Source organism: Meriones unguiculatus, chromosome 3 (genome assembly GCF_030254825.1).
Source record: "Meriones unguiculatus strain TT.TT164.6M chromosome 3, Bangor_MerUng_6.1, whole genome shotgun sequence".
Lineage (NCBI taxonomy): Eukaryota > Metazoa > Chordata > Mammalia > Rodentia > Muridae > Meriones > Meriones unguiculatus.
This window is the reverse complement of record NC_083351.1, coordinates 24,815,299-24,842,558: the sequence shown is the minus strand read 5'-3', so window position 1 is coordinate 24,842,558 and position 27,260 is coordinate 24,815,299. Positions and strand designations below refer to the sequence as shown.

Below are 27,260 nucleotides of genomic sequence, written 5' to 3'. Positions count from 1 at the left end.
ATGGGGAGTAGGATCATAAAATAAGCAAGGATGGCTGGGAGTGGGTGAGATTGCCTTTCTGTTCTATTTTCTCCATTTTATTTAAACCAGCCCCAAATAAGTAAATTTTACCTAGTGGTGACTTGGCTGTCACCTTGCCTCCTTCCCGTTCACAAGTCTATACAGCCTATTTCTCTTTTCCTAAGCTGTCTCCCTTGCACATGTAGCCCTAGCAACCTTTTACACAGTGTGACTCCAGTATTTCTAACAGTGGTTTCCTATTTTGCCTGGGCACCAAGGCTGTGTTTACTGGAAACTTTAATTGTATTTCCCAATAGAATCTCAAAACTGTAAGGCTAGCAGGGTGCTGTGGGATCCAATTCTAGTACATGGGAGGTAGAGCTCGGAAGATTGTGAATTTGAGGGTCACCAGGGATATGAAATAGGACTCTCCAAGAAAACTCCTCTTTGTATACCAGGATAATTATCTCTCATCACATATTCCTTCTATAGTCTCGCCAATCCCATCTTGGTAAGAATGTCTCAGTCCACTCATGTTCACATAAAAACATAAGCTCTTCATCCTACTACTTTTCCTCTATTGGGCATGATGTCCTACTTCCCAAATCTGCCCTTTCCTTTCCATCTTCACTGATGGAGCTTTGGGCCAGTCACTTGTGATCTTTTGTACTGAAGGACTCTATGACCAGTGTTCTCCCCAAGAAACTTAAAAGACATTCTGATTTTTTCACTTTTGAGTTGTGCCTACCTTCTCCCACAATACTCCTGGAACAGTGTTTTACATGTTTGTGAAGCATGCACAGAGACCCTGTATAGTATGATTGCAGGGCAATCTATTATTCCATCCTAAAACCTATCAGAGACGTAATTAATCCCAACAGTTTATTTTGCTGGTAGGAAAAAAAAACAAAACAAAAACCAGAGACTGCACTTTAGAAATAAATGCCACTGTTGTCTTTATAAAACACAGGATTGTGCTGCTGTTGCTTGCTTGAGAAGGAACTGTACATTACAGCTGCTGGGATAATTTCACAATGGACGGGACAGGGTACAGCTCAAAGCAGGACACAAACACAAGTCTCAATGGGAAACAAATGCAAACAAGTACACAGCTGCGGGGCTTCAGGGACATTTCCCCATCCATGCTGGACTTGAGAGGAATAAAAAGTTTAGAAAATAAAGTGAAACCCAGAGTAGTCACACATGCCCACCACATGGCTGCTAAGTGCAACATCATACAGCAATCAGGTTGGACTGTGTGCACAGGAAGTCATTTCATTTTTCCTTATTGCTATGACACCAGAGGACTCAGTGCATTCAGACACATTGTCTTTACTCACACAATTCTTGCAGAGTTTCTGATTTCCCTTTTTAAGGAAGGAAATCTGCCTTCCTTACATTGTTCTGTTTTGTTTTGAGCCCATTCTTTCCATTCCCTTTCCTGGGCTATCATACAGCAGCCAGAGGTTCTAAGTCAGTAGGAGCAGAGTAAGGGGAGAGCACCAACCCAGCCTCTCTCGTGGCTCAGGGAGAAGGCAAGTCCGAGTAAGTGGGAAGAAAGAGAAAAACCAGAGAATCCCCCTTTCCCAGTCTGCTTAGAAGGCCGAGTAGAAGAGTGCCTTGCATATCCCTGCCATGATCCCTGCTCAAGGAAAGCATCTTAACGACCATCCTGGGTTATCTAAAGTCCAGTAAATTAAACAAAACCTTTCCCCAACATGAATTTCCAAATTGCCTTTTGGCTAGGTAAGAGGTGACTCTTCTACCTTAAAGGGAAAGTAACTCCATCCTCCTTCATGCTGCCTGATGCCAGGTCTACAACACTGAGCAGCCTTGTAGGCATTCCATGGGCCAGCTAAGAAAACTGTGTCCCTGGCATCATTCACATAATCCTGGTTAAAAAGAAAACTGTCCAAAACCATTGCTGCTTAGCCAAAGAGGAGGCCAAAGAAGAGCTATGTTGCAGTTGAGAACCAGATTTTTAGAGTAGTTTCATACTTAGCTTTGTTCAGCTTTATTCATAGTCCAAGCATCCCAAGTTCCCAGTAATGGTAGCTCCAGGCCTATCCCAAGTGGCTGGCAATAGCACCTCAACCAATAGGTCACACTGGAGTGAATACAAAGCAGCATTCTCCTTTACCACATCTTATCCAAACTCTCCATTTTCTTTTTACTCTCTTCCTCTATATCTGTCCTCTACCCGGCTACCCTAGGGCACTCTCAGCAAAGAGCTCCACCAAATGAAAGTGTTGAAACTGCCAGAAACCCTACTGATTTTGTCAGTTAGACAGGCCTGCTGCTCTGACCTAGTATAAGCTTGAGGACAGTGCAAGCCAGGGTTAACACCACTAGGCATGGGAAACAGGTTTTTGGTCTTCTGTAGTCAATGAACTAAGCCTGACCTTGCCAACTAACAGTGGGATCATTGCAGCCATGCAGAGAATTCATTATCACACAGGCAGACAGGCAGGCAGGCCAGCCAGCAAGCAAGCTGAGTGAAGAGGGAAAAGGAAGCCAGGGAAAGCGAGAAGAGGAAAAGGAAAGCAGAATAGTAGGGGTGAGGGAAAAGGAGAAAGAGATCTGTCCAAGATGAGATTGGAATCCTCCCAGAGCTCGGTACAATGCACCACTTAAACCAAATCCAAACAAGCTTGACAACACCACTTTTAATGTGTGTGTACCGTCTTTAAATGGGAAGAACCCACCTGGTCAGTAGTAGTTAAGTCTCAAAAGATTTGTTTGTTTTTTAAAATCACAGCAGGAAGCTGTATCACCCAAGTTATTTATCTCGCTCTTCCTTTTTTTTTGAGACGTGGTCTTGCTATGTAGTACACAATGGCCTGGAATTCACTGAGCAGCCCAGGTGGACCCTGAACTTGTAAATCTGCTTCAGCCTCAGTGCTGAGATTTTATAGAATTACAGACATGGGACATCATGCCCCCAGTATTCTTTTGCTTTTATTTCTTGAATGGCACATAAATACCAATGGACTAAGACTGCTTTTTAATCCCTAGCTTGAAACACAACTAGAGAGAGTGAGGCAAAGAAAAAAGGAGAGAACAAAAACTTGTTGCTGGGAGTTATGACAGCCACCTGTTCCTTATGGGCATCTGCAAATGCTGGTGAAATGACTGGACCCTCCAGGAATAGTGCCCTTATCCAAGGCCCCAAATGTACCCAAGTTGACAGCACACTGTGTGCGAAGAGCTCCCTCCCCAAAGGGTGACGGAACACGAAGTATACTGTGTATGAAGGCGATGGACAGGGCAGATGGAGTGTTGGCATCACTCTGTTTAGGCACTTGTGTAAGGAATGTAGGCTCTCCAGTGAGCTGCCTCTTCCCAGAGCCCTCTGTTCTGTTCTTCGGCTGGGCTTGTGCCCACGGGGCACTCCATACTATAGCCAGCAGAAAAAAAGTACAGGAGGAACTACTTAACAGTCCTGGGCTTTTTCCAGAAGGAATGTTTGTGCTACCTTTTGGGAAGTTACTGAACAATGTAGCCAGCCATAACTGAACCTGGACTATTTGCATAGCAAATCTGGGTCTGTCCAATGGCTGCTAGGGACAGGTTTTGATTCCACAGCCCAGGATATGGACCTTCCTTTCTCCGGCTGCCCTCTAAGCCTGGCCTAGATGTAAAATATCATTGCTCCATCACCAGAGCAGAACAAAACTAAGCTCAAGCTCCTTAGACAGGGATCTGTACACCCAAGTTCAAACTCCCCATCCCAAGCAGTAATGCAGGAGTAAAAAGAGAACAGTCAAGGGAAGAGGGGCCCTTGCTTTAAGGTCAGCAAGGACAAAGCTAGAACCTACTTCTTTTCCAGTCCTGCAAGACAGCTGAACTCCAGTATCTTGAGAGGGGGAGAAAAAAAGCCTATGCCACCCACTCACATGCCTTAGTGGGAAACAGAAAAAAATTCATTTGTGTAAACAGAAGCAAAAGGGAGCAGCAAAATTCTCCAGCCTGTCCAGAAGACATGCTAGAATCTCGGTTAGTCAAAGGATCAAAGGACAGTCCAGTCCAGAAAAAGGGAAGACACACTTACAAGAAAGAGTGCAGGACAGGGCAGCAGAGGGAGGCTGTAGCAAGAAAAAGGTATTATCTGCACAGCGGAATGACTGCGGCTGATCCCTACCTTGGGGGACAACCACCCCTACATAGCCAGGCCAGAATAGTCAGCTCCACAGTTCCTGCTGACAGCTCCATGTTCCTGGGATGCAAACTCATCCAGTATGGGAGGGACTTCCAGATTTTGGCAATAGACTCAAGTTATGGTATAAAAATAACATTTAGTTTTCTGTTTTCTTATTTTAGTCCTAAAGATCTTCTGTTATAAGACACCCCAGTTAAGAAATATTAAAAACAAAAGAGACTTGACCATCTGGGGGAAAAGAAGCCAAGAATGAGAAATGCTATGAGGGTAACTCTAGACCTGACAGGGTGGGGGGTATAGGGCCAGGGAAAAGAGGAGGCTAAAGGGGAAAGGCCAAGGGCCAGTCATCTCAGCAGCTTGGAGACTTGTCTTGTCTGAAAGTGCAAATGTCAATGGATTTTAACCATCTTGAGGTTGTAATTTTTTTTTAAATGCTCAATGAATATTGAAGTCAATTCCTTCAAATGAAAAATAGCTGGCATTCTGGCTGGAGGCTTGCTGGCGCTGGGATATCTCTTCCCTCTCTACCTATCTCATCTCCCACCCATACCCCATCCCACAAAGAAAGGTACAAAAGGTTGCAGTTCTGCAGCATTACCGTTACAGGGAAGGCACTGGTTACCCACCAGCAGGCGGAAGGAAGACAGGGTCGTGTCACTTCAGAGCTAAGTGCCATAGTGCCTTAAGTGTTACTAGGGGCTGGATGTCTGTCAGGGAAGAGACGTATGGGGTAGAAAACATATAATGGGAGGGGGTGGCAGCTGGGGAGGAGCAACCCAAACCATTAGCATTAAAAATCTTCCTACAAACTGGATTCTGAACCCATGAAAACATCTAGTATTCTAAAATATTGATCTGAGTCTGTTTTCATTTTTCTTCTTAAACAAATCTAGACCTTTTCTGATTAAGGCTCCTAAAAATTCCTTCCCTCCTCCCACCCACTTTCTCATCTAGAATTATCAAACCCAAGCATACCAGCATTTGACCGCAGGACTGCAGAGCTGACCCTAGTGAGCTGTCAAGCATGAGTCTTTAGCACTGTGAGTCACGTGAGACAACTGTGTGTATGGTGGGCACTAGTGCTGCTCCTTTTGGTCCACTGGGGTCAGATGTGACAAGATGGGGAGAGGGGTGGAGGACATGAGGTTGCTATCAGAGATTTCTGGCTGGTAGTCAGTCTTGCTGGTCCTTTTCCCACCCTTATCTCCCCTCTGTAGATAGAAACAAGGCCTCCTAGACTCCTCCCGACCCCACCTCCCTCTTCCTTGCTTCCTCTGGATTTGGGTGGTACAGCTCCCAGGGCTTGGAAAGCTTTCTTCTATCCAGTGAGGTAACAGCGTTCTGCCTTCAAGCGAAGTACATGGTGCGTAGAGTATCCTGGTGAACCTGCACAGCTTTGGCGAGGGCCTGGGGATCTCGCCCATTGCTCTGCCCCGAGATGTGGCTCCCCTCTCCACTGAAAAGAAAAAATATGAAAAAAGTCCTGGTGAACCAAACTGCTGCTAATTCCATCACCCACCCCTACAGTGCCAATTCACATACCAATTTAAGGGAAAACAGTAAGATACAGGAGCCCAAGGGCACCAAATTGGATAACATCCACTTCCTTCTACCAACAAAAAATTTAAAAAGATCGGTAAAAGAAACTGAAGCAAAAGGAAAAGAGCCAGCCTTTACCTATCATGCTCCTTGTCCACCAGGTGGTATCGTGCCCGGAAAGCCACCAAGCGGGCATAGTAGGCAGGTGCTGGGATAGAGACAGAACGTGTGCATCGTACGTAAGTGTGGCACAGCTGGTATGTCAAAATCTGGAGTTCATCTGCTGTGAAACGGTTGTCATCCCAAAGGACATAATAATGGGATGGTCGGCTGGTACCCTAGGAAAAAAAGACGGTAAGTGGCCCCTGGATGGGCAGAGTGGATGGCGGCTAACAGAAGAACACTACTAATTACCAATATAGCTAGGCTGCATGGCCATACCCCACCACCCACGAAGACACAGACACAAAATCACAATTATAAAACAATCTGCAAGTGTACTTGGGGCTGACTAACAGTAGCTCTGTTTTTAACATACTAAGCTACAGTAGACATGTTCTAGATGCCGTAGGAATAACCAGGTTATTAATAATAATAAGCTAATCCTTGACCCAGTAAAAAACCCAGGACACAGCCCAGCTACCTGGATGCCCGCATGGCTGCACAGATAGAAGTCAAACTCAAACGGGTGGGTGATGTTGGTGTCCACAGTGGTCCCAGCTGGGATGTTACCACTCTTCCCAATCTGTAGAGACAAACACAGCCAAGATCCCAAGACCTGCCTGGCCCTCACTATAGCCTTTACTAGATTCTACTCTTACTCTCCCAGACTTCCAAAATCAGAGGCGTTTCTATTCTCAGAGGGAACCAGCTCTTGAAATAATGGGCTTCTAAAGTCAGGTGTTTGAATCCTGGCTTTGCAAGTCATTTAACCTTTCTGAGGTTAAATGAAGAGATTAATAGTACCTACCTCACAGAGTTGCTGTGAGGAAGACTCCTTGAACAGTGTCTGGCACATAGGAGACGTTCAATAAATGGTAGTTCCCTTTCCCTTCTCTGGGAGCTGGTCTATATATAGGGCCTAGGCTAGGGAGCTAGGAGGAGGAGAGGAAGTATAAGGGGAGGAGGGGAGAAGGAAGCACAGAGGGAAGGAAAGTAGTAGAGGATGGGCCACAAAGCCAGGGGAAAACAGAGCCAGGAAGGACACACAGGAAAAAGAACTAAATTCCAAGAACTAAATTCTTGAGGCTTCTCTCTCAAGATACAGGAGACAGGTTGAGGGTACAAGTGGCCCCAACACTTCCTCACTTACTCGCTCATTCTTGTCAGCACAAAAAAGGCGGGTGTGATGGCGTTTCTGCACCACAATATAAGTGATCCCAGGCTGGTAGTCTTTCTCCAGTTTGATGCAGGCATCTCGAATGGCAAGCAGCTCATAGTGAAGGATCTAAACACAGGAAAAAGACACGTGGCCCTTTTTTAGTTCAAAGGCTGTATTGAACTAAAAAACTAACAACTTGTATATGGCTTACGCATATAAGCTTTATAGGCTGACACTCAACAATTAGAAATGATAGGTCTTGATACTCAGTTTGTTTTATATTTTCCTGGGAAACCGTTGCCAGTAGTCTTGGCATCAAGAAGACAGCACCTATCTGGTCTCCATGAAAAAAGAAACCTTACATTGAGACGACAAAGAACTAGAAAGGTATGGTGGTGCATATATTGAATTCCAGCACTCAGAAGAAAGGGGACGGCAGAACTCTATGAGTTTGAGGCCAGCCTGGTCAATATGGTGAGCTCTAGGACAGCCAGAGCTACATAATGAGTCCCTGTCTTGAAAGAAAGAAGGAAAAAGAAAGAAAGAAATACAGAAATAGAGACAGAAACAGAACCAAAAATTACAGAGAAGACACTAAAAAACTAAATTTAAGTCTGTTCTAAGATCATGATGTCTAAGAGCAGACAAGGCTGAAGCACTAGAGAGGACTAGATGTATACACTTGCAATGGGTACAGAAGGGGATGAATTCAGTTTAAAAAATAAACACACCACAGCAGGACTGTAAGAAAATAGACATGCTACTATAGGCAATAAATACAGAAAGTCAAAATGGGTAGAGACTGGAACTAAAGCAAAACACGTGCCATGTAGGTACACAGCCTTGGGTTTAATCTCAAGGAATATAAGAAAAAAAATAACTCTATACACTAAGCATAACGGTGCACATGTAGAAGTCTAGCACTGTGGAGGTGGAAGAAGGGGAGTCACAAGTGTGAGTCTGGCCGGGGATACAAGAGAAAAAATGATCTATATTGTAGAGAATGATTGACTTTGAAATTAGCTGAAACTAGAGTTCAAGTTTTTAACATCTCTTAAGTCTTTTTTTTTTTTATATCTATTAATTTTTAGTAATAGAATTATCTCAGAAAGCCACCATGATGACTGATAATAAAGTAAAAAATAAAGGCACAGAGGTCTTAGTGGAGCTAAAATAACTGCTGATTGCTTTTAACACAAGCCTATGTGAAACTCTGCTGCAGGTGATGTCCAGGTATGCTAACACTTACGACCCACAGGTCTAGCTGTAGACGGTGGCACACACCCTTAATCCCAGCACTCAGGGGAAGAGACGGGTGATCTCTGTAAGTCAAGGTGAGCTCCAGGACAGGCAGGGCTACATAGTGAGACCCTGTCTCAAAAGAAAGAACAAAGTTGGGCATTGTGGCACATGCCTTTAATCCCAGCACTAGGGAGGCAGAAGTAGGCGGACCTCTGTGAGTTTGAGGTCAGCTTGGTCCTGTTCCAGGACAGCCAGGGCTACACAGAGAAACCCTGTCTCAAGAAACAAACAAAATAAAATAAAATAAAAAATAAAAGAACCACTGGTCTAAACAGTCTAACTACTCAGGAGCACTGAGAACTGTGTGCTAAAACAAAGCTCCCTAGATGATTGCTATTTTGCTCCTCAGCTGTGATCCATGGCCTTTCCCAGCACAAGCAACTTTGAAAACATAGTACTCTGGCATCAACAAGAAAATGCAGGCACTGGGAACCATACCTGGGGGAGCTGACCCTCAGGTACCCCATCTCGGTAGAAGATGATACGGGTGGGCTTGAAGCGAGTGGACTTGTAGAACTGGATGAGCAGTTCACGCACCATATAGGACAAGTCTTCGATGATCTCCTGCCGTGGGCGCTGCACACGCACAGTAGCACAGTACCGGCTGGGGTGTGCATCCATACTGCCCACCACCTAACAACAAAGAGAAAGCATCACCTTCCTTTGCGGAGAAACAATGGGTCTGAGTGAGAACGCTATACATCTGGATGAGTTCACTTCATACATTCCCAGAAAACCTTGACCAGGAGTCTTAGCATCAGAAAACACTACCTATCTGGTTGCCACGCAAAAGGGATGAGTAAGGGGTTAGGATCCAATAAACACCGGTTTCAGTTGGTTCTGCCACGCAAGCAGAATTTATTTATTTAATATGTGATAGGAATGTCTCCTTTCAGTACCCTTGCAGTACACAGCCCAGCAAAAAGACATGGCTTTATAGATGACCTTGAACTCCTGATCCATATTCATGTACCTGCATTTTTATTGCTTTTCTTTCTTCATTTTTTTTTTCTTTCAAATTAAGTGCCCTGTGGGTGGGGACTTACTAGTTCAGTGATGAAATGCTTTCCTATAAAAATAAGACTCACCCAGAGTAAAAGGGGAAGGAAAAAAAAGTTTAAGTTCTCCAGACATCACAGGGAGCGGAAAGACAGGTAATCTAGTAGATGGATCAATGGTCAAAGTGAAATAAAAGAAAGGCCAATCCTGCACTCAAGTAATACCCTGAAAGATTTCAGAGAAGAGATACACAGTCACTTCCTTACCCTCCTAAAAACTGAAGCTGAAAAGAAAAACAGGAATGTAGAGAAAGAGCGACTGAGAGACAAAGTTTCTAGCCACAGGCAATACTCTCATTACCCCAACTCCATTTCCCACTCCCCCAATCTCTGACCCCTGCCTCCAGAGTTAGGTTTACAGAGTTAGGTTTCCTGTCGGTGCACAGGAAGAGCAGGGCTTCGGGATGGAACCCACGTGCACTCTTAAGGACTCAGAGTTAAGAGGAATCACTCACTGCTGTGATAGACGGTTTCTTCCCATCCCCAGCTGGGGGGTGTGTAACATCTGCTCCTAGGAAAATCACTGGCTGCTGAAAAACAGCAGAGCTGAGCAAGGAGAGAAAACGAAATGGTAAGGAACTGAGTCTTCTCTGGCCGGCACCATCCAGTACCCATTCCAGTTTTCTTCCCTCCTGTTTCAGTCACTCTGCCTGGAAAGGGTCTCCTCCTCAGTCCCAGCGGGGTACCTTGACAAGTGCAAGTGAGGAAGAGTGCATACCGCTGGTGTGGGACGAGGATGTTGTTAATGCCACCGAGCTTGACATTGATCTTGAGGCAGAGGTTGGACAGAGTCTGAGGTGAGGTCTTGACCACATTCTTCACCTGCACACACTGCGTTGCCATTCCCAATAGTGTATCTCCAACACGTTTCACTTCAGCTATGGGAGGAGAGAAACTGATTAATGCATTTGGCAGATTTGCTAAAGGTCTCCTAGATGTCACTCAGTGCATAAAGTTCTAGGGAAGGCAAGGATGACTGGAAACATTCCCGGTCCTTTCTCTTACAGTGCTTAGCATCTACTACTAATCTTTAAAATCACACAAACAAATAACAACAACAGAAAAACAGAGCTATATGAAAATCTAACGGGGTAATAACCCAGTCAGCCGTGCACAATGACTGAACTGAAATCTGGAAAGGTGAGGGTAAGAAAGATCATTCCAAGCAGTAGGGAAACATGCAAAAATCTACCCTGAGTTAGACGTGATGATTCACACTTATATTGCCAGCAACTGGGGGACTGAAAGAGGAAGAACCTGACTTTAGTAGCAGCCTGAGTTTCAAAACAACAAAGGAGCAAGCAGCAGCCTACCTGGAAATAGTAAGATACTTTTGAGAAATTCAGAGCATGTTGTAAAAGAGGAAAAAAGTGACCATTAGATGCTGATCTACAGAACAGTACGAGTACCTTATCTAGACAGGCAGTTGAAGGGCTGGAATGTAGTGAGTACAGTGTGTGTTTAACACGCATGAGTGCTGGGTTCAGTCACTAGCACACAAAAAGGTGGCTGACTAACCACTTAGTTATAGGAAGCAGAAAGGAAATGACCTTTAGTGGATTATTTTATCAGTTTTCAGTAGAGTAATGAGTTTCATTATGTATTTCCACAAATATACCTTGTTTGTGGATTTCCTTCTTTTTAATTATTTATTTATTATTTATATAGTATTCTGCTGCCTTCAGGCCTGCACACCAGAAGAGGGCACCAGATCTTATTATAGATGGTTATGAGCCACCATGTGGTTGCTGGGAATTGAACTCAGGACCTTGGTAAGAAAAGCCATCTCTCCAGTCCCTATGGATTACTTTCAAGTCTTTAGTTTTCCTACCAGAAAGAGATCATATTTTTTTTGAGTATGAGTGTAGTGAGCATATAACTAGGCAAATGGGAAGCAGGTGGAGGCTTTTATGTCAAGTGCAAATTTGTGCACTACTGATGTATAAACAGTAATTGAAGGCATGCTCTTAATGGGGTCACTAATGAAGATGTAGTTCAGAGAACTTTTAGATGCTCCTAGGGATGAGGAGCTGAGAAGTCAGGAGCAGGGCTAGATCTGAATCTTCAAGAAAACCCAGCATTTGTAGAACAAGCCAAAGAAGATGAGTCTACAAAAAAGGAAAGTTCAGCAGAGCTAGGAGGAAGCCCAAGACAGTGTAGTATTATGAATACAAAGGAAAAGAAACAAGTAATTAACAAAGTCAAATGAAGCTGAGAGATCAGGTAAAATGAAAACCATAAATGTTCTTTGTATTTAGTGTTAAAAAATCTGTTTTAGTGATATACAATACAAAGTAGAGGACATAAGATCAAAGAGGAGTTTGGTATGTTTTCAATGGGAGCATATTTAAAAGGATAAAGAAATTCTTTTAAAATAAAAGAATGAGAAGTTAGCTGCAAATGTGTTCTTTGAAAATCAACATTTAGAAAAGTCAGACAAAATATTTTTTTGAAGAAAGCGGAGAAATGCTAACCATAACTCAAGATACTGGAATATCAGAAAGGGAGGAAAGAGCCATGACTATCTTCTGTAGATAACTTTCCCCGGTCCACTTACTGATTCTAGGAGTGAGCAGAAAGCAGAGATTCCAGCCTCTGCAACAGCAGTGGACAACTTCCAGGAGACAGCAAAGCAACAGAATGTTTGCTCTCTCTACAGATAAATTATCAAATGTCTAACATGGAAAAAAATTAAAGGAAACAAACTATTATCTTGAAGCTGAACATGGCAAGATATGTGTGTACGGACATGTATATACACACACACACATACACACTCAGAAGGCTAAGGCAGAGGTGTCAAAAAAAAAAGAAAAGAGCAAGCCACAGAACAAAGACAATGTGTGCAATACAAATATATATCAATACAGAAATTATAAAGAATATCTATAAAACAATAAGTAAAAGGTAGCTAAGTAAATAAAAATGTCATGAATAAGCACTTTATAAAACAGGCTAGCCAAACATAAAAGACAGAAACATCTAGAACTATTGGACACTGATGTTGGAGTAAAGTCTGATACACTTAAAACCCATTCCTAGGCTTATCTCTACACAAATAGGCACAAATGCTTAAAGGACAGATACAAGCATTATTTATAAAAGCTAGAAACTAGAAACAATCCAAATATGTGCAACAACAGTAGAATGAAACTAACATAAAGTCTGATATATTCACACAATGGAAACACATAAGAAATTACAACTATATATAATACGGATGAAAACAGAATGTTAAGTAAAAGAAGGCAGACACATTTAAAAAATACATACAGTATTAACTGCATTTGTATGAAGACCAAAAATGGACAAAATTAATCTGTAGTGTTTGAGATGACAACAGTGGTCACCAACTGGGCAACATTGTTACCCAGTGGTAACAATGTTCTACTAAGTAGTGAGTTACACTGCTGATACTTTGTGGAAAAAAAAAAAACATTAGGCTTAATACTTAAGATCTACTTATAGAACTGGAGAGAGTCTCAGCAGTTAACAGCACCAGCAGCTCTTCCACAGGACCTGAGTTTGATTCCTAGGACCCACATGGTAGCTCACAACCATCTGTAATCCTAGTTCTGGAGGATCTGACACCATGTTCTGGCTTCCCTGGGTACCAGGCATGCGCATGGTATGCAGGCATACAAACAGGCAAAACACCCATGCACATAAAATCAAGTTAAAAAATTTTTAAAGACAAAAAACATTTTATATATTTATGTGTGTGTGTGTGGTTGTTGTTGTTTTGTAAAGAGGATTTCTCTGTGAAGTCCTGGCTGTCCTCGAACTCACAAAGATCCACCTTGCTCTGCCTCCCCAAGTGCTAGAATTAAAGACTTGCACCACCGTACCCCACTCTTAAATATTCTAAAATATTGATTTATATATTAAAATTAGTAAGTTTACAGTTTTCAAAAAGCCAATAGTATCAATCTAATAGAGAAAAAAAAGGAACTAAAAATGTAGAGACAGAGTGTGTATAGGACTAAATCAAAACTGAATAAATGTGACATCCTGGAACTCACTCTGTAGACCAGGATGGCCTTGAACTCATGGAGATCTGCCTGCCTCTGCCTCCCAAGCTGGGATTAAGGGCATGCACCACCAATGCCCAGTTTAAAATAAATCTTTATAAAAAACAACAACAACAACAACAACAACAAGCCAGGCATAAAAGCATGTGCCTTTCATTTCAGCATTTGGGAGGCAGAGGCAGGCAAATTGTTGAATGAAAATGAAAGGCCTTAACTTAATAAATTGCAGCCCATTCAAGGCTACATAGTGAGACCTTGTCTCCAACACACAAAAAAGAACATTCTTATCTTCTAGGTATAATTTAAAATATCTTTTGAAAGTTGGAGAATATTTTAAGAGTAAGACTGGCAAAAAGAGTATTCAGACAGTCCAAGCAAAGAAAAAAATGATGTGAGCAAAACACAACCAGAAAGTGGAATGCACAAACAGAATCAGCATTTAAAGTTTTTACTCTCTGCCAAGGACTCTGCTAGATGCTGCTTTTTTATATCATCAATTCATCAAGCTCAGAGTTTGACAATTTGCCCACACTGGTTGACTGGGTTCTCATTTCAGGACAAGTGACTTTGTAGTAGGCTTGTTAGGTGAACAATACAGGACAAGGCTGAAAGGTTAAATACTATCAGGCCCTGAAAGCCCTTTATGCAGTACTGAATGAGAGCCAGTCAAGTTTTGGAGCTTTTGGTTTTTAATAAAGTCTGATATGTTAACCTATGCATGGAAGATTTGAAGGACTTGTGACAGCTCAGAAGGGCATATGGGGAGGTGCTTTCACAAGTCCTGATGACTCAGTTCTATCCCTGGAACTCTTTTTGTGGAAGAAGAGAACAGACTCCAAGTTATCTGTCTTCCAACTGCCACACACATACTGCGGCACACCTGTATGTATACACAGGCACACACGCACACATGCACACATGACCCTAAATAAATGTTTTTAAAAGATTTACTTGAAGGCCAGGTATGGTGGCACACCCTTTAATCTGAGCACTGAGGGGCAAGTGGATCTCTGTGAGTTCCAGGCCAGCCTGGTCTATAAATTGAGTCCAGGACAGCCAAAGCTACACAGAGAAACTCTATCTTGAAAACACAAAAACTAAAAGTAAAAATAGATAAAACTAAAACTAACAATAAATAAATAAGCAAATAAATAAATAAATAAAATAATCCTTGAGAAGAAAGATTAAAAGAGATGATCAATGAACCTGCAGAAGGGAAAGAGGACAAACAAATGGGAACTGAGAGTTCAAGATATGGTTTTAAGATTATAGTACTATATTATAGTAATGGTTAATGTCTAAGGCAACCAAAACAAGTGAGAATATCAACAGAAGACAGAGGGAAGAAAAAGAAAATCTTAGAATTCCAGGCATTCATGGAATAATGACATTAAATCAAGAGAGATGAGAAATATCTCCCAAAGTCAAAGGAAGAAGAGAACAGAAAAAGGTCCTTAATCCCAGAGCTGGTTGAGGAGAAAAGTAGACAAGATAGAGGGAAACAGTCTAAGGAATGAGTTGCTGTTCAGTAAGTGAGCATATAGAATATAAAAACAATGCTTACAAAAGAAAAAAAAAAACAATAGAAAAAAATGCTTGAAGACATTGCAGAATTGTTGCAATGTGCTTTAGTACAGTTAATCTGAAGATGTTTAATGGTTGAGACACATGAAGTCCCAAAGGTGTCCAAACGGGATGGGAGAAAATGCAGAGAAGTAGAGGAGAAGGGAAAGCACAATTACTGAAGCAGGCAGAGAGGGAGGGAAGAAAAATGGAGTAAGAGACTTATAGTCATTCGTAAATTAAAAAGGAGGAAACAGACATACTGCAAAAGGCCCACAATACTTAGCAGAAGCACCTCAGCTTGAGCTCCTAACATCCTGAAAAACAACACACTCCCCAATAACAGCCATCTGGCCTGATCCGTCTCTGTATCCCGCTACCTCATCCTTGCAGAAAGGCCCTGTCACAGGGGATCCTGAGAAATGTGATGGAGTGTAAACAGTAAACAAAACTAAATGACTCAATAGCTCAGAGAGAGTATTTCTCTGATTTAAAAACACAAACAAACAAACCACTGGCATCAACAAACACCTGTGGCAAAAGCCAAACTTCTCCACTGAGTCACCCTAGAAGCCCCTAGAGACTACTGTGAAATGAATCCTATCATTATTATCACTATCCCAGGAGAACTGTACCATACACTGGTGTCTTCCCCGGCAGGATGACGATAATGAGCTGCAGTCCCGAGTAGGTGTTCTTTAGATGCCGGAACATGGGCTCCACACTGTCTGCCCCCTGTGCATATTTGCAGAAACATGGCTGGCCTTGAATGGGCATCCCTGCATCCTTGGAAATCTTCCGCAGCTGGTCCGTGAAGTTCCTATAGCACAAACGTGGTCATGGCAAGATGTAATAAATCCCACTGAATTTGATGAAACAAACACCTCACCCTAGGAGTTCAACCCTGTGAGGTGCTAACATGAATGACCCACCACAGCTGATGCAAAAAGCAGAGTAAAACAAGACAGAGCTTGGTCAACTACAGAGAACACTAAGGGAGCTGAAGAGAGCTCAGACAAGGAACCTGGGAGACTTCTCAGGGCTCTTGCCTTTCTTTCTCTGTCTGAGTGAGACCTGTAGACACTTGCACTCTATTACATGTCCAAAGGGAAAAATACAAACAGATGCCTAAGCGTAAGGCTTTGGTGCCCCAAAGTACATGAGGGTCTACCAGTGTCGGAAGTACAAAGTGTAGATGGCTCAGGGAAAAAACGAGCTTGTCCTTCCCTACTGGCTCACCAAGGCAAAGAGCAAACACTAAGCAAGCTTCTTTCCTTTGGCTTTAGGTTTTATCCTGAGAAAGGCAATAGAGCTGGGAAGGTGGGTGGGGGTAGTACAGTACAAATAATCAAGCTACCCCTAAATATGCAAAAATGGGTGACAAACAATTTAATTTGTAAAAATCTTATGTAAAGTAAAAGCAATCAGCAGTGGAACTGCATGTCTAGCATGTACAGGCCTTGGATTCACACTCAGCACCAAAAAACTTAATTAATAAAAGCAGTAATTTGCAAAGAAAACAGAAACAAATGCTTCATATATATATATATATATATTGCATATTTTTTTTCAATGACATTTCAAGAAGAATTTTTCACATATTTAAAAAAGTAGGTAAGACAGATACAGTATATTTTATGCAAATTTAAAATAATATATCCATAAAAAAACTAGATAATAAGATTACAATTCATGGGGCTGGAGAGATGGTTCAGAGGTTAAGAGCACTGGCTCTTCTTCCAAAGGTCCTGAGTTCAATTCCCAGCTATCACGTGGTAGCTCACAACCATCTATAATGACACCTGGTGGCCTCTTCTGGCTTGTAGGCACACATACAGACAGAATACTGTATAAATAATAAATAAATCTTTAAAAAAAATTTTTAAAAATTAATTCATGCCAGGAGCAACCACATCAAAAGAGAAGAATGGAGGTAGAATGCAGAACATCAGAGACTTGTCAAAAAATTTTTTTAATTAGTGAAGTATGATAAAACTCTGAATGTTGACTTAGGGATGGACTATATTATTATATACATTATTATTATTATTATTATTATTATTGTGCTGGCTAGCTCTTCATCAACTTAACAAAAAGCTAGAGCCATTAGAGAAGAGAGATCCTCACTTGAGAAAATACCTCCATAAGATTCATCTGCAAAAAAGCCTCGCAGACATTTCCTCAATTAGTGATTGATGTGGAAGGACCCAGCCCATGAGGGTAGTACCAACCCTGGACAGGTGGTCCTCTGGTGCATAAGAAAGCAGGCTGAGCAAGCCAGTAAAGCAGCACTCCTCCGTGGCCTCTACTTCAGTGCCTGCCTCCAGGCTCCTGCCTTGTGTTCCTGCCCTGACTTCTCTCAGTGATGGACTGTGGTGTGGAACTGTAAGCAAAACAAACCCTTTCCTCCCCAAGTTGTTTGTGGTCATGGTGTTTTATCACAAAAACCCTAACTAAAACTATTATTTTGCTTTTTCATTAAAGACAAGGTTTTACTCTACAAAGGCCTGGCTGGCCTGGAATTCCAACCTCAAAGATAAGGCAATTTCTGCATTTTGAGTGCTGAGATTATAGGCATGAGGTATCATGTCAGCCTAGCTAGATTATTAAAAAAAAAAAAAAAGCGTACTTTTAAACAAAACAAACAGACCTAATAAATAATAACATTAAAAAAAAACCCTACAACTTGCAGGTCTCAAGGCATATACAGACTCATAATCCCAACATTAAGAGACTGAACCAGGAAGACGACCATGAGCTCAAGGCTGGCCTGAGAGGTACAAGTTGATACTCTGTCCCTAGAATACTATCTCAACAACCCCCCTCCTCCAAATTAAATAGATAAGCTAGATAGACAGACAGACAATAGATAAAAACTCAGTACAGGCTAACTGTGCCCCCTATAAATAAGACACAGGGCATCAATGGACTCCTAACAGTATTTCTTCCTTTACTCTGTCTCATATACAAGTGTAGTATAGCTACCAAGACATCAAATTTTGTTTTACCAGATTTCATTAATAATGGGTCTTTACTTCAAGAAATGGGTATTCCCTTTCTTCCCTTCACTACCAGACTATGATTGAGATACTATGTCTAGTGCTAGGACCCAAAAAGTATTGCAATATCCAGAATGTGCAAGGCCACAGAATGTGGCATAGCTATAGTTACAAAGACAGACAAAAAAAAAAAAAAATTTAATAGGATTCAATTTGTAGCCTCTGTCTCCCCCACTTTCTTTGTGAAAAGGATGCTTTTCTCTACACTCTGAATCCTATGTTTTCCTCTATACTTAGGAGTCTTTGCTTCATTCACTTTTCAGTTTTTCTAAGTTCCATTTTCAATTTCTACTTTCTATGCACACTGTCCCTAGAAAGACTCCTCTATATGCCATGGCTGAAAACTCAGGAATTTTATCTTTAGCCCAGAACCCTGCATTAAATTGAGTACCAATGATCCAGATACACAAGCCACTTTTTAATCCCCTATATTTAGGAGGTCACTAAGAAAAAAGGGTACTCGGTGCATCAAACTCCAAATTTGAGTTTATCAGTCCCTGGTAAACCCAAAATACCAAAACTATAGATCATTTAAAAAAACAAACAACAACAAAAACCGAAAAACAAAAGGCAAAAATAGACAAGGGGAAAGCAAAAGAGTAGAAAAAAATAGCATTATCATGAGATGTCTATGGCATAAAGGCAAAGAACTGGGAACCCTTCCACTATTGCTAAGGACTGTCCAATCAATGCCAGACCAAATGTACGAACAGCCTAGTCTAAAGCTAAAGAATCCAGAAAAGGAGAGCAAAATACAAACAAAGATACAAAAACAATTCTAATGGTGAGAAATTACAATGGTGGTGGCTATGTATCTGTGTGTAATAGGGGGAAGGAAAAACAGGAGCCTGGAGGGCCCTGATCCAGCAGTGGCTGACAGAAGTAATTCTTACAAAGACATCAAGGGCACAGATCTCCATTTCTCAACCAAAATGGTCCGCTCCACTGGCTTCCTCATTACAGAATACAGTGATCCACATCTACAGAGCCACAACTTTAGACAGAGGAAACTGAGCCAAGTGTGGGTAGCGATACCTTCAGCCCAGTGCTGAGGAGGCAGAGGCAGGCAGATCTCTGAGTTCAAGGCCAGCCTGGTCTACAGAGTGAGTTCCAGGACAGCTGGGATTACACAGAGAAACCCTGTCTTGAAAAACAAAAAACAAGCAAAAATAACAGAACTGAACCACACCTTTTATACTTTTTGATGTTTTAAGAGTACTCAATAAAACTTACTACGGCTTACTTCTCTAAACACTATGCTTTTGACAGTGTCATTTTCTTCCTTATTGCCATCTGCTCCCAGCCTCCCAGGGATGATGATGGGGTCCTCTCTCAATTCATGTGCACCTACCTCAGGTCACTTGGATCTGACTTAACTATGTACTGATGAACACAGTTCAGAGGACCAGCTACTGGTCCTTTATAGAAACATTAAGAAAAAAAAGTTTCTCCTTAGAAAAATAAATTCTGAAGCTCAGATCTGATTTGATCTTAACTCTGAACCTTCCCTGACATGCATGCTTTGGACCTCTTCCAGCCTCAGTCTCCTAAATTATTACCACATATGGTGGTTTGAATGACACTGGTCCCGAGAGTCTCAGATATTCCAATGCTTGGTCACCAGCAGGTAAAACTTTTGGGAGGGATTAGGAGGAGTGGCCTTGGTGGAGGAATTGTGTCACTGCAGGTGGCTTCACAAGCCTACACCATTCTCACTCTCTCTGCCTCCTGCTTGTGGACCAGATGTAAACGCTCAGCTACTCCTCCATGCCTGCTTACCTGCTGCCATAGCCCTGTCATGATGGTTACAGACTAACCCTCTGGAAAGCTAAGGCTCAATAAACTCTTATTTCCCAAGTGGCCTTGGTTGTGATATTTTATTACTGCTATAGAAAAGCAACTAAGACACTACCCACTCACTATCGAGATGGAAGAACGTAAATTAGTCATTAAGTGCAATGTTAGCATAAACATAGTTGTTACCACTGCCTTTTATTACCAATTATGATAATTAGAACACTAAAATGACTCAGGCCTCTCTTAGGAGAGTCACACCATAACCATCACTGAAACATCCATGGCTCCTGAACTCTTCTGAGCACTATGGACAGAAGGGAATTGGCAGAAATGTACGTCAGAAAAAAAATAAGTGGATGGAGATAAAAGAGAAAAGGCAGATTGCAGATCAATTTTGAGTCCTAGAGGTTGTGGGATCAATAGCTCGGGGATCCTTCCCATCCACCCAACCCCAAAACCAACCCTCTTCCATCCTTACTTGAGCACCTCTTCTCGACATTGTTTCTGGGGTGCGAAGCAGGCGATGGCCCAGACTTTGATCTCAATCCCATTGTAGAATTGCTTCCCACGCATGTCCCAGACGCCTTGGTTGGGTGTAGCAATGGCCCGGTTCTAGGGGTAGGCAGAGGGGGCGCCCAGGTGAGCCTCAGTAGAGCCATGTGAGGAGGGATCAATAGCCCCTGAACTGTGCAGCCCAGTCACCCCCGTATGCCCCAGAGATGTTGTCTGGCCCTGACCCTGCTCACCCGGCCGCCGTACTGCAAGATGGGCGCCGGCAGCACTCGCCCCGTCACCTCCGTCATGTCATCCTTCACTTTGATTCCAAATTCCTGGATGTAGGGATCTAAGTTGTAGCTGGCATTCTTCATCTGCAGGGCAAAAGAAGGGGAATCTCAGGAGACCAGCAGGTAGCGACACTGCTTACATTCTGGGTCCCAAGTAGAAAGCCCTGAAGAGAAGTTGAGGCTGCCAAAAACTAGCCCTAAGAGGGGGGTGGGAGAAACGAAGGGAGTGGAATTGGAAATAGGAGTCGAGTTATAGAGGAGGAAGCATCTATGCTAGCAAGGCTCCCCAAAGGCTCAGTGAACAAACAGCATGCATCGCTCAGCAGTCCTACTAACCAGGCGACTGATCTCCTCCTGTCTGTCTGGGGCCGACCTAGCTGTAGCCTTTATCATGGTTGAAGTCTGGTTGTCAGTCAGCTTCTTAATGCACCGCTGCCCAGCCACAATGTTACAGACCTGAGGAAATGAAAATAAGTTAAGTTACGGCCTGAGGATAGCCTATCCTTCTATAGTACCTTAGCTATCAACCGTGGGGAACAGAACTACAGAACCCCTTACGTAAAACTACACTGTAACCAAAAGTTTGAAATCCAGGGTAGAACTGTGATCAGGTCTCATGTGTTAAATACTTGCAATTCCATAGGGTGGCTAGAGATTAAAGGAACCGAGCACATTCCTGGGTTACTGTACTCAGTAAATTACAGCATACACTAGTGTTACCCAAAGACTAAAAGTACACAGCTCCTTTGAATATTAAAAATACAATATAAGCAAATCAGATTCCTATGGCAGTTGTCCGGATGGTGGCAGGAAGTAAGGTACTCCATCTGCAACCAACCAGAAGGAGTAGAGATAGTGAAAAATTCTTGAGCCCCTGTGGAATAAAAGTACAGGAATCACTATTTCCTTGTGTCTTTTTTGTGTGTTAGGGGGCATGGGCTATGAGGGGGCCTCACGCATCATAAGCAATCTATCAACCGAACTCTGTCTCCAGCCACAGGAAACCACTATTTCTACTGGTTGGCAGTGTTCTTTGTTAGTATGAGGAACATTCTGCTACTTGGTTCCTCTGTCCTGTGCACAAGATAGAGATCAAAAGCAACGCCTAGTGACAATTAAGACTTTGACTTCTTATAACAGAGTAGAAAGCCAACTAGTTCCAAAAGGCTTATGTTTGAAGTGCAGCTTTGTACTTCTAAATGATATTACCTAGGGCTAGTCCCTTTTTTGTTTCTGTTGTTTTATTTTTTTTTATTGTTGTTGTTTTTTTGAGACAGGGTTCCTCTGTGTAACAGCCCTGGCTTTCCTGGAACTCTGTAGACCAGGCTGGCCTTGAACTCACAGATATCTGTTGGTCTGGTCTCTTAACTGCCCCAAGACTCAACTTCTTTCATCTCAGCTATGATTAAATACAAATAAAAATCACTGTCTCAGGATGTCGTGAGGTCAAGGAAATGTGAAACTTGTTCTGTACGGCCTAGCTCCCAGAGTTCATATTAAACAAGGAGACGGAAAGCCAGGCCACGGTTACCTGGTTTAAATTCCACATTTCAAAGAATACACATGAACACCCAGAACTGGTGAAACAAACTTTCCTACTGATGCTCTCAAATAGTGGCACGCCATGGGCAGTTACAGCTGCAGAACTAGCACTGCCAGAAAACTAAAAAGGAATGCTGCAAAACTGGAACTCCGTGCGCTGTTGGTGGGGATACGAAATGGTGTAGCTGCTGTGGAAAGCGGTACTGTGGTTCCTCACAACATGAAATACATTAATTACCGCATGAGCCAGCAACTCTACTTCCGGCTATGTACTCAAGAGAAGAGAAAGCAAGGTTGAATAGGTGTTTTTACACCTTTGTTCACAGCAGCACTATTTACATAATTGCTATTCAGTGTCCACTGGCATTAGAAAATATAAACCAAATGTGGTTTATGAATACAGACGTGTATTACGCTTCAAAAAGGGAGGGAATCCTAACACACCGCAACAGAGACACCCTTGAGGACATCATGCTAAGTGAAGCCAGTCAGAAAGGATCAATATGTGCTTAGACTTGCATGAAGAACCTAGGAGTAGCCAATTCCTAGGAAGAAAGTAGAACAAAGAGTGCCAAGGCTGGAGGTGGGAGGCTATTAGGCTATAGTTTCTATTCTGGATGAGGAAAATTTCCTGGAGATAAGAGTGTTGTGCTTCACACAACAATGTGAAAATAACATCACAGAACTCTACAATCAGTGGTTAAAATGCTAACTTTTATGTTATACACACCTGACTACAATTTGAAAAGGAAAAGGTTAATACTGGCATGTACTGACTTGAACATGAACAAAATGATTTTGCCGAGTCTCTCAGTGGCCTGCATAACTACTTAAGGAATTCAAAGACTGAGGTTGGTTGCACTGGCTACTTTTAGTTCCTAGCTATAGACCTTCAAATAATCCATATTTTCTTATGGATTTCCACTATAAATAAAATTAAAAGCTGGAACCCTCAATCACTGCTGATAGGACCATTAAATGGGAGACAAGCCTGGCAGTGCTTAGGACATTAAACAGTTATGTATAATTTCACTCTTACATATGATGCTAGACAACAGATTAAAAAAAAAAAACATATTCAGAGAAACATGTAAATGAATGCTGACAGCAGTATTTTTTCTACCAGCCAAAATGTGTAACACAAATGTTTGTCAATGAATAAGAAACAAAATAATGCATACATAATGGAACAATACCCTAAAAGCGGTGAGAATGAACCTTGAAATGATTATGCTAAGTGAAAGAAACAATTCACAGCCAGGCATGGTGGTTTATTGCCTTTAATCCCAGTACATGGAAGGCAGAGGCAAGTGCATCTCTGTGAGCCTGAGGCCAGCCTGGTCTACAGAGTGAATTTCAAGACAGTCAGGACTTCACAGAGAAACCCTATCTCAAAAAAACAAAACAGAAAAACAAAACAAAAAAACCAAAACAATCCAGAAAGGGTCCCTCATCTCATGGAACTTTTATTCTTTTAGAAAGACAACAAATTAATAAATGCATATGTAGTTTCAAATGGCAGTGAATGCTGTAAAAATTATAAAACAGGTCAAGGGATAGAAGTAAGGATGTGGGCTGGAGATGGCTCAGAGGTTAGGAGCACTGGCTGATCTTCCAGAGGTTCTGAGTTCAATTCCCAGCAACCACATGGTGGCTCACAACCATCTATAATGAGATCTGGTACCTTCTTCTGGCCTGCAGGCACACATGTAGGCAGGATATTGTACAAATAGTAAATAAATAAATCTTAACAAAAAAAAAAAAGGAAGTAAGGATGTGAGGGTAAAGGACTATTTTAGTTATTGTTTTCAAAGATGGCCTCTTCTAGGAGACATTTGCTCCTGAACCCCAAATTATGGCTAACATCCTTGTACTAATAGCAGGGACAGGGACAAGCTTTCCTGACAGGAGGAACAACTACGAAAGCTTTAGCCCTAGGTTCAGTCCTCAGCTCTGAAAACAAAAAACAAAAAACAAAACAAAAAACCAGGTTCTGACTCAATACGTATAGGCAGATTCTGCACTTTAAACAAGCTCAGGCATCGCCTATCCTATTGGCATGATAATCTTTCATGATCACACAAGGGACCAGAGAATGAGGAGTCAGAAATTTTTCACAAGGCATTTATTTGCCTAGAGATTCTACACTGGTATTTTGTGACTTAGATAGGATTATTTACTATTTAATAATTAGTGTTATTATTATAGAAATAAATAGTATTATTACTATTAAGAGAATTCAGCAAGTACCCTCTTGCCAATGGCTGTATTTCAAAGGTCTATGAAGTACAAAGGCGGGAAAATCTGCAGATTTCAATTTTTCCCAGAAGAAAGCACATTAACCACCGGGGAAATGGGATTTACATGACAGGTAATATCTGCCTCCATTTTCTTCAAAATAAGAGAGAACTGTATTTCCAGGTCACTTGTTATCCCTAACTGCAGACTGCAGAAAAGAGAAGTTAAGAGACAACCTTCACGTGAGTATCTGAGATCCCTGGCCTGACCAATCACAAAACAATAAATACAAGGTAGGGAGGCGGCTCAGGTGGCATAGGGCTTGCTAGCATGCATAAAACCTTGGGTTCAATCCCCAACACCTCATAAGTTGAGTGTGGTAGTGTATGCCAAGAATCCCAGCTCCAAGGGCGTGGAGACGGGAGGATTGGAAGCTCGACGCCATCCCTGTCAACATGTGATTTCCAGGTGAGTGTCCACGGAAGACTTGTCTCAAACAAACAAATAAGAACAATAAACACAGCCTGCCCTTCCGCCTAGCAGCCCCAGAAGAACATGAGAGTAAAGACAGGGACAAGAAAAGAACTTAGCAAGTAGGAAGTCTATATGTCATATGAATACAACCTTAAACCTTCCTAGAACATCAACTTTCCAAACTTCAAAATGAGGATGGTGACAATGACTGGCTCAGCAGATCTCTGATGACCAGCATTAGCCGCGCTGTTCTCTGGCAGCCTTACCTCGAGGGGCAGATAGGTGTGCTTCTGTTCTTGCCCAACTTGTAGGCAGGGCAGGTGGGGATACTTGAGCTGAAGGTTATATTTCTGCTTGAAATACTGTGCCACAGTGCATTCCACAGTCTGTCCGCTCTCCAGCTGCAAGGGAAACCTGTTTGGAGGAAGGGAAGAAAGTATCATAATTCAGCATTGACCCCGCCCCTCTACAGCCACAACCAAAGACAAATTCAAGCCTTGCTTCATTCTCTTTGATCACTGACACTCATGGGAAAGCAAGTGCTACATGGCTTTGTTTCTACAACAGCCAGCCATATCGCACTCATCTGTATTTCTAAAGCCTGAATAGAATAGATACTAAAGAGTCCAGCATAGCCTGGCCTCCAAAAAGCGGATGGAATCTGATGGTTTTCCTACACCTAACTCGACGATCCTGATTTCATATTTATACACCCAACAGTAATCAGTGGACCACGCATGTTTTATAGTAAAGGTCCAAGGAGGAAACCAAGAGATTAGGAAGGTAAAACTCATGGAGGATTAAAGAATCAAAGAATCTGGGATTGTCAGGGAGAGAATGACAAATTCTCATCACTTATCTTCAAGCACAGCCCACTGCAAGTCTCAGTCTGAGGGAGAGCACGAGAAGGGAATGGGTTGGCCTGCGGCTACCAGCTGACCATTCTCAGCAACGCTGCCAACTTACGTCTGATGGCTAGCAGGGCGGCGGGTAACGTTACACACGCGGTATTTCCTCTTCATCTGTCCACAGTGGGTCACTTCCACCTTCAGGCCTGAGAGACACACACTACTTGTCACGGTCGCAACAGATTGCTCATGTTCCCTCGCTTGGCCTCTCCCAGGGGGGTTTCCCCTTAGGTCTGGAGAGAGCAGTGCTTCCCCTTCCCCATTTGGGTGGGTCTTCACCTTTTATCTCCTTGGTAAAGCGAACACGCTGGGAGTCCGTGAGGGGCTTGGGTTGTTCATCTATGTTCCTGATGTCCAGGACCTCACACATGAACTCAATCACTGGCTGTGCTTTGTAGAAGGCAGTGGCAGAGACTGTGGGGACAGGGGAGGGATAGCTTGCATCAGATTCTTTCAGAAAAAAAATTAATGAAGGCATTAAAATGTATACCCTCTTCTTCATAGGGTACCAGGATCGGGACAGGGCATGCCAGGGTGACAGGAATTAGACTAGGAGCATGGCTGCAGAGCTGGGAGGGACAAGGCTGGGAGTGTGGTCACTGGATTTCGGGTGCCCCTGGCTCCATAGCTCTCCCCACTCACCATCAATGTTGAGCATCATCTTCCACATGGCAGGGCGCACAGACTGGTGAAAGCCGAACCAGACCTCGCGCCCACCCCCCAGCGGGTGGTAGTAGCCCTCAGGCGGTGAGAAGAAGGAGCGGCCCACAGGGGTGTACCTGGCAGGGACAGGCAGAGAACTGGTCCCTAGGGCACAGGCCCCCACCCTGTGAGGCATCCTGGGCACGGAGGAGCCCTGGCCTGGAAGGCAGGACACCGGGGCTTTAATGCCAGCTCTGTTCTTGGGCCAATAGTAAGACTGACCTTGTACAAGTTTCTACCTTTTCTCTGCCCTGCATGGATAGATGGAATGAGGCCAAAATGGTATCTAAGGAAGGGCCAGGATCTAACCATCTAAATGTGTGTATATGTGATATAATATATATATTATATATAATATATATTACATATATATACACATACACATATACATACTTGCCTGACATATGGTAAGGCTTCAGTTTTTGTCCCAATGATACACCGAGGGACCTTAAAACAGACTCACTCCCTCCTCCCCCAACAGCAGTTTTGCCAACTCTGATAGCTTAGATAATAACTATACTCAGTACCTCATAGATGCCAGGTGCCTCATGGCCACATCCAGAGCTTGCACAGACTCCAAGGGCACAGGGATTTGGCCACTGACCAGGGCTTCATGCAGCATGCGCCAGCTCACAATGGCGAGCCACTTGATGGAGACCTTAAAAATCCTATCCTTCCCTTCCCCAGGGATTGTCACCTCAAAGTCAACCTTCAAAAGAGAAAGAAGCAAAGAATTATTCCCATATTCCCACAGACTAATCTTCCTGCCTTACTCACTGTCT

At 42.7% G+C, this 27,260-nt stretch overlaps 1 protein-coding gene across 3 annotated transcripts in view; it reads right to left on the bottom strand.

Annotated features, from left to right (window-relative positions):
• Positions 1–931: 931 nt before the first annotated feature.
• The window catches only part of Ago1 (argonaute RISC component 1), a 33,565-nt gene continuing 7,236 nt past the window's right edge, over positions 932–27,260 (bottom strand). Inside the window, exons 4-19 of one of the 3 annotated variants that reach the window (XM_060379547.1) lie at positions 27,006–27,187; positions 26,419–26,555; positions 26,056–26,190; positions 25,835–25,922; positions 25,135–25,282; positions 20,951–21,070; positions 20,567–20,698; positions 20,308–20,441; positions 15,609–15,793; positions 10,098–10,257; positions 9,835–9,925; positions 8,760–8,954; positions 7,011–7,145; positions 6,342–6,443; positions 5,837–6,036; positions 932–5,615 (exon numbers count right to left, since the gene is read on the bottom strand). In XM_060379547.1, coding sequence (XP_060235530.1) covers positions 5,507–5,615; positions 5,837–6,036; positions 6,342–6,443; positions 7,011–7,145; positions 8,760–8,954; positions 9,835–9,925; positions 10,098–10,257; positions 15,609–15,793; positions 20,308–20,441; positions 20,567–20,698; positions 20,951–21,070; positions 25,135–25,282; positions 25,835–25,922; positions 26,056–26,190; positions 26,419–26,555; positions 27,006–27,187 — 2,253 coding nt within the window. In that variant the 3' untranslated portion in view covers positions 932–5,506. Of the gene's footprint in view, positions 5,616–5,836; positions 6,037–6,341; positions 6,444–7,010; positions 7,146–8,759; positions 8,955–9,834; positions 9,926–10,097; positions 10,258–15,608; positions 15,794–20,307; positions 20,442–20,566; positions 20,699–20,950; positions 21,071–25,134; positions 25,283–25,834; positions 25,923–26,055; positions 26,191–26,418; positions 26,638–27,005; positions 27,188–27,260 lie in introns of those variants that run through there. The other 2 variants (XM_021659924.2, XM_060379548.1) reach the window with 2 other exon arrangements.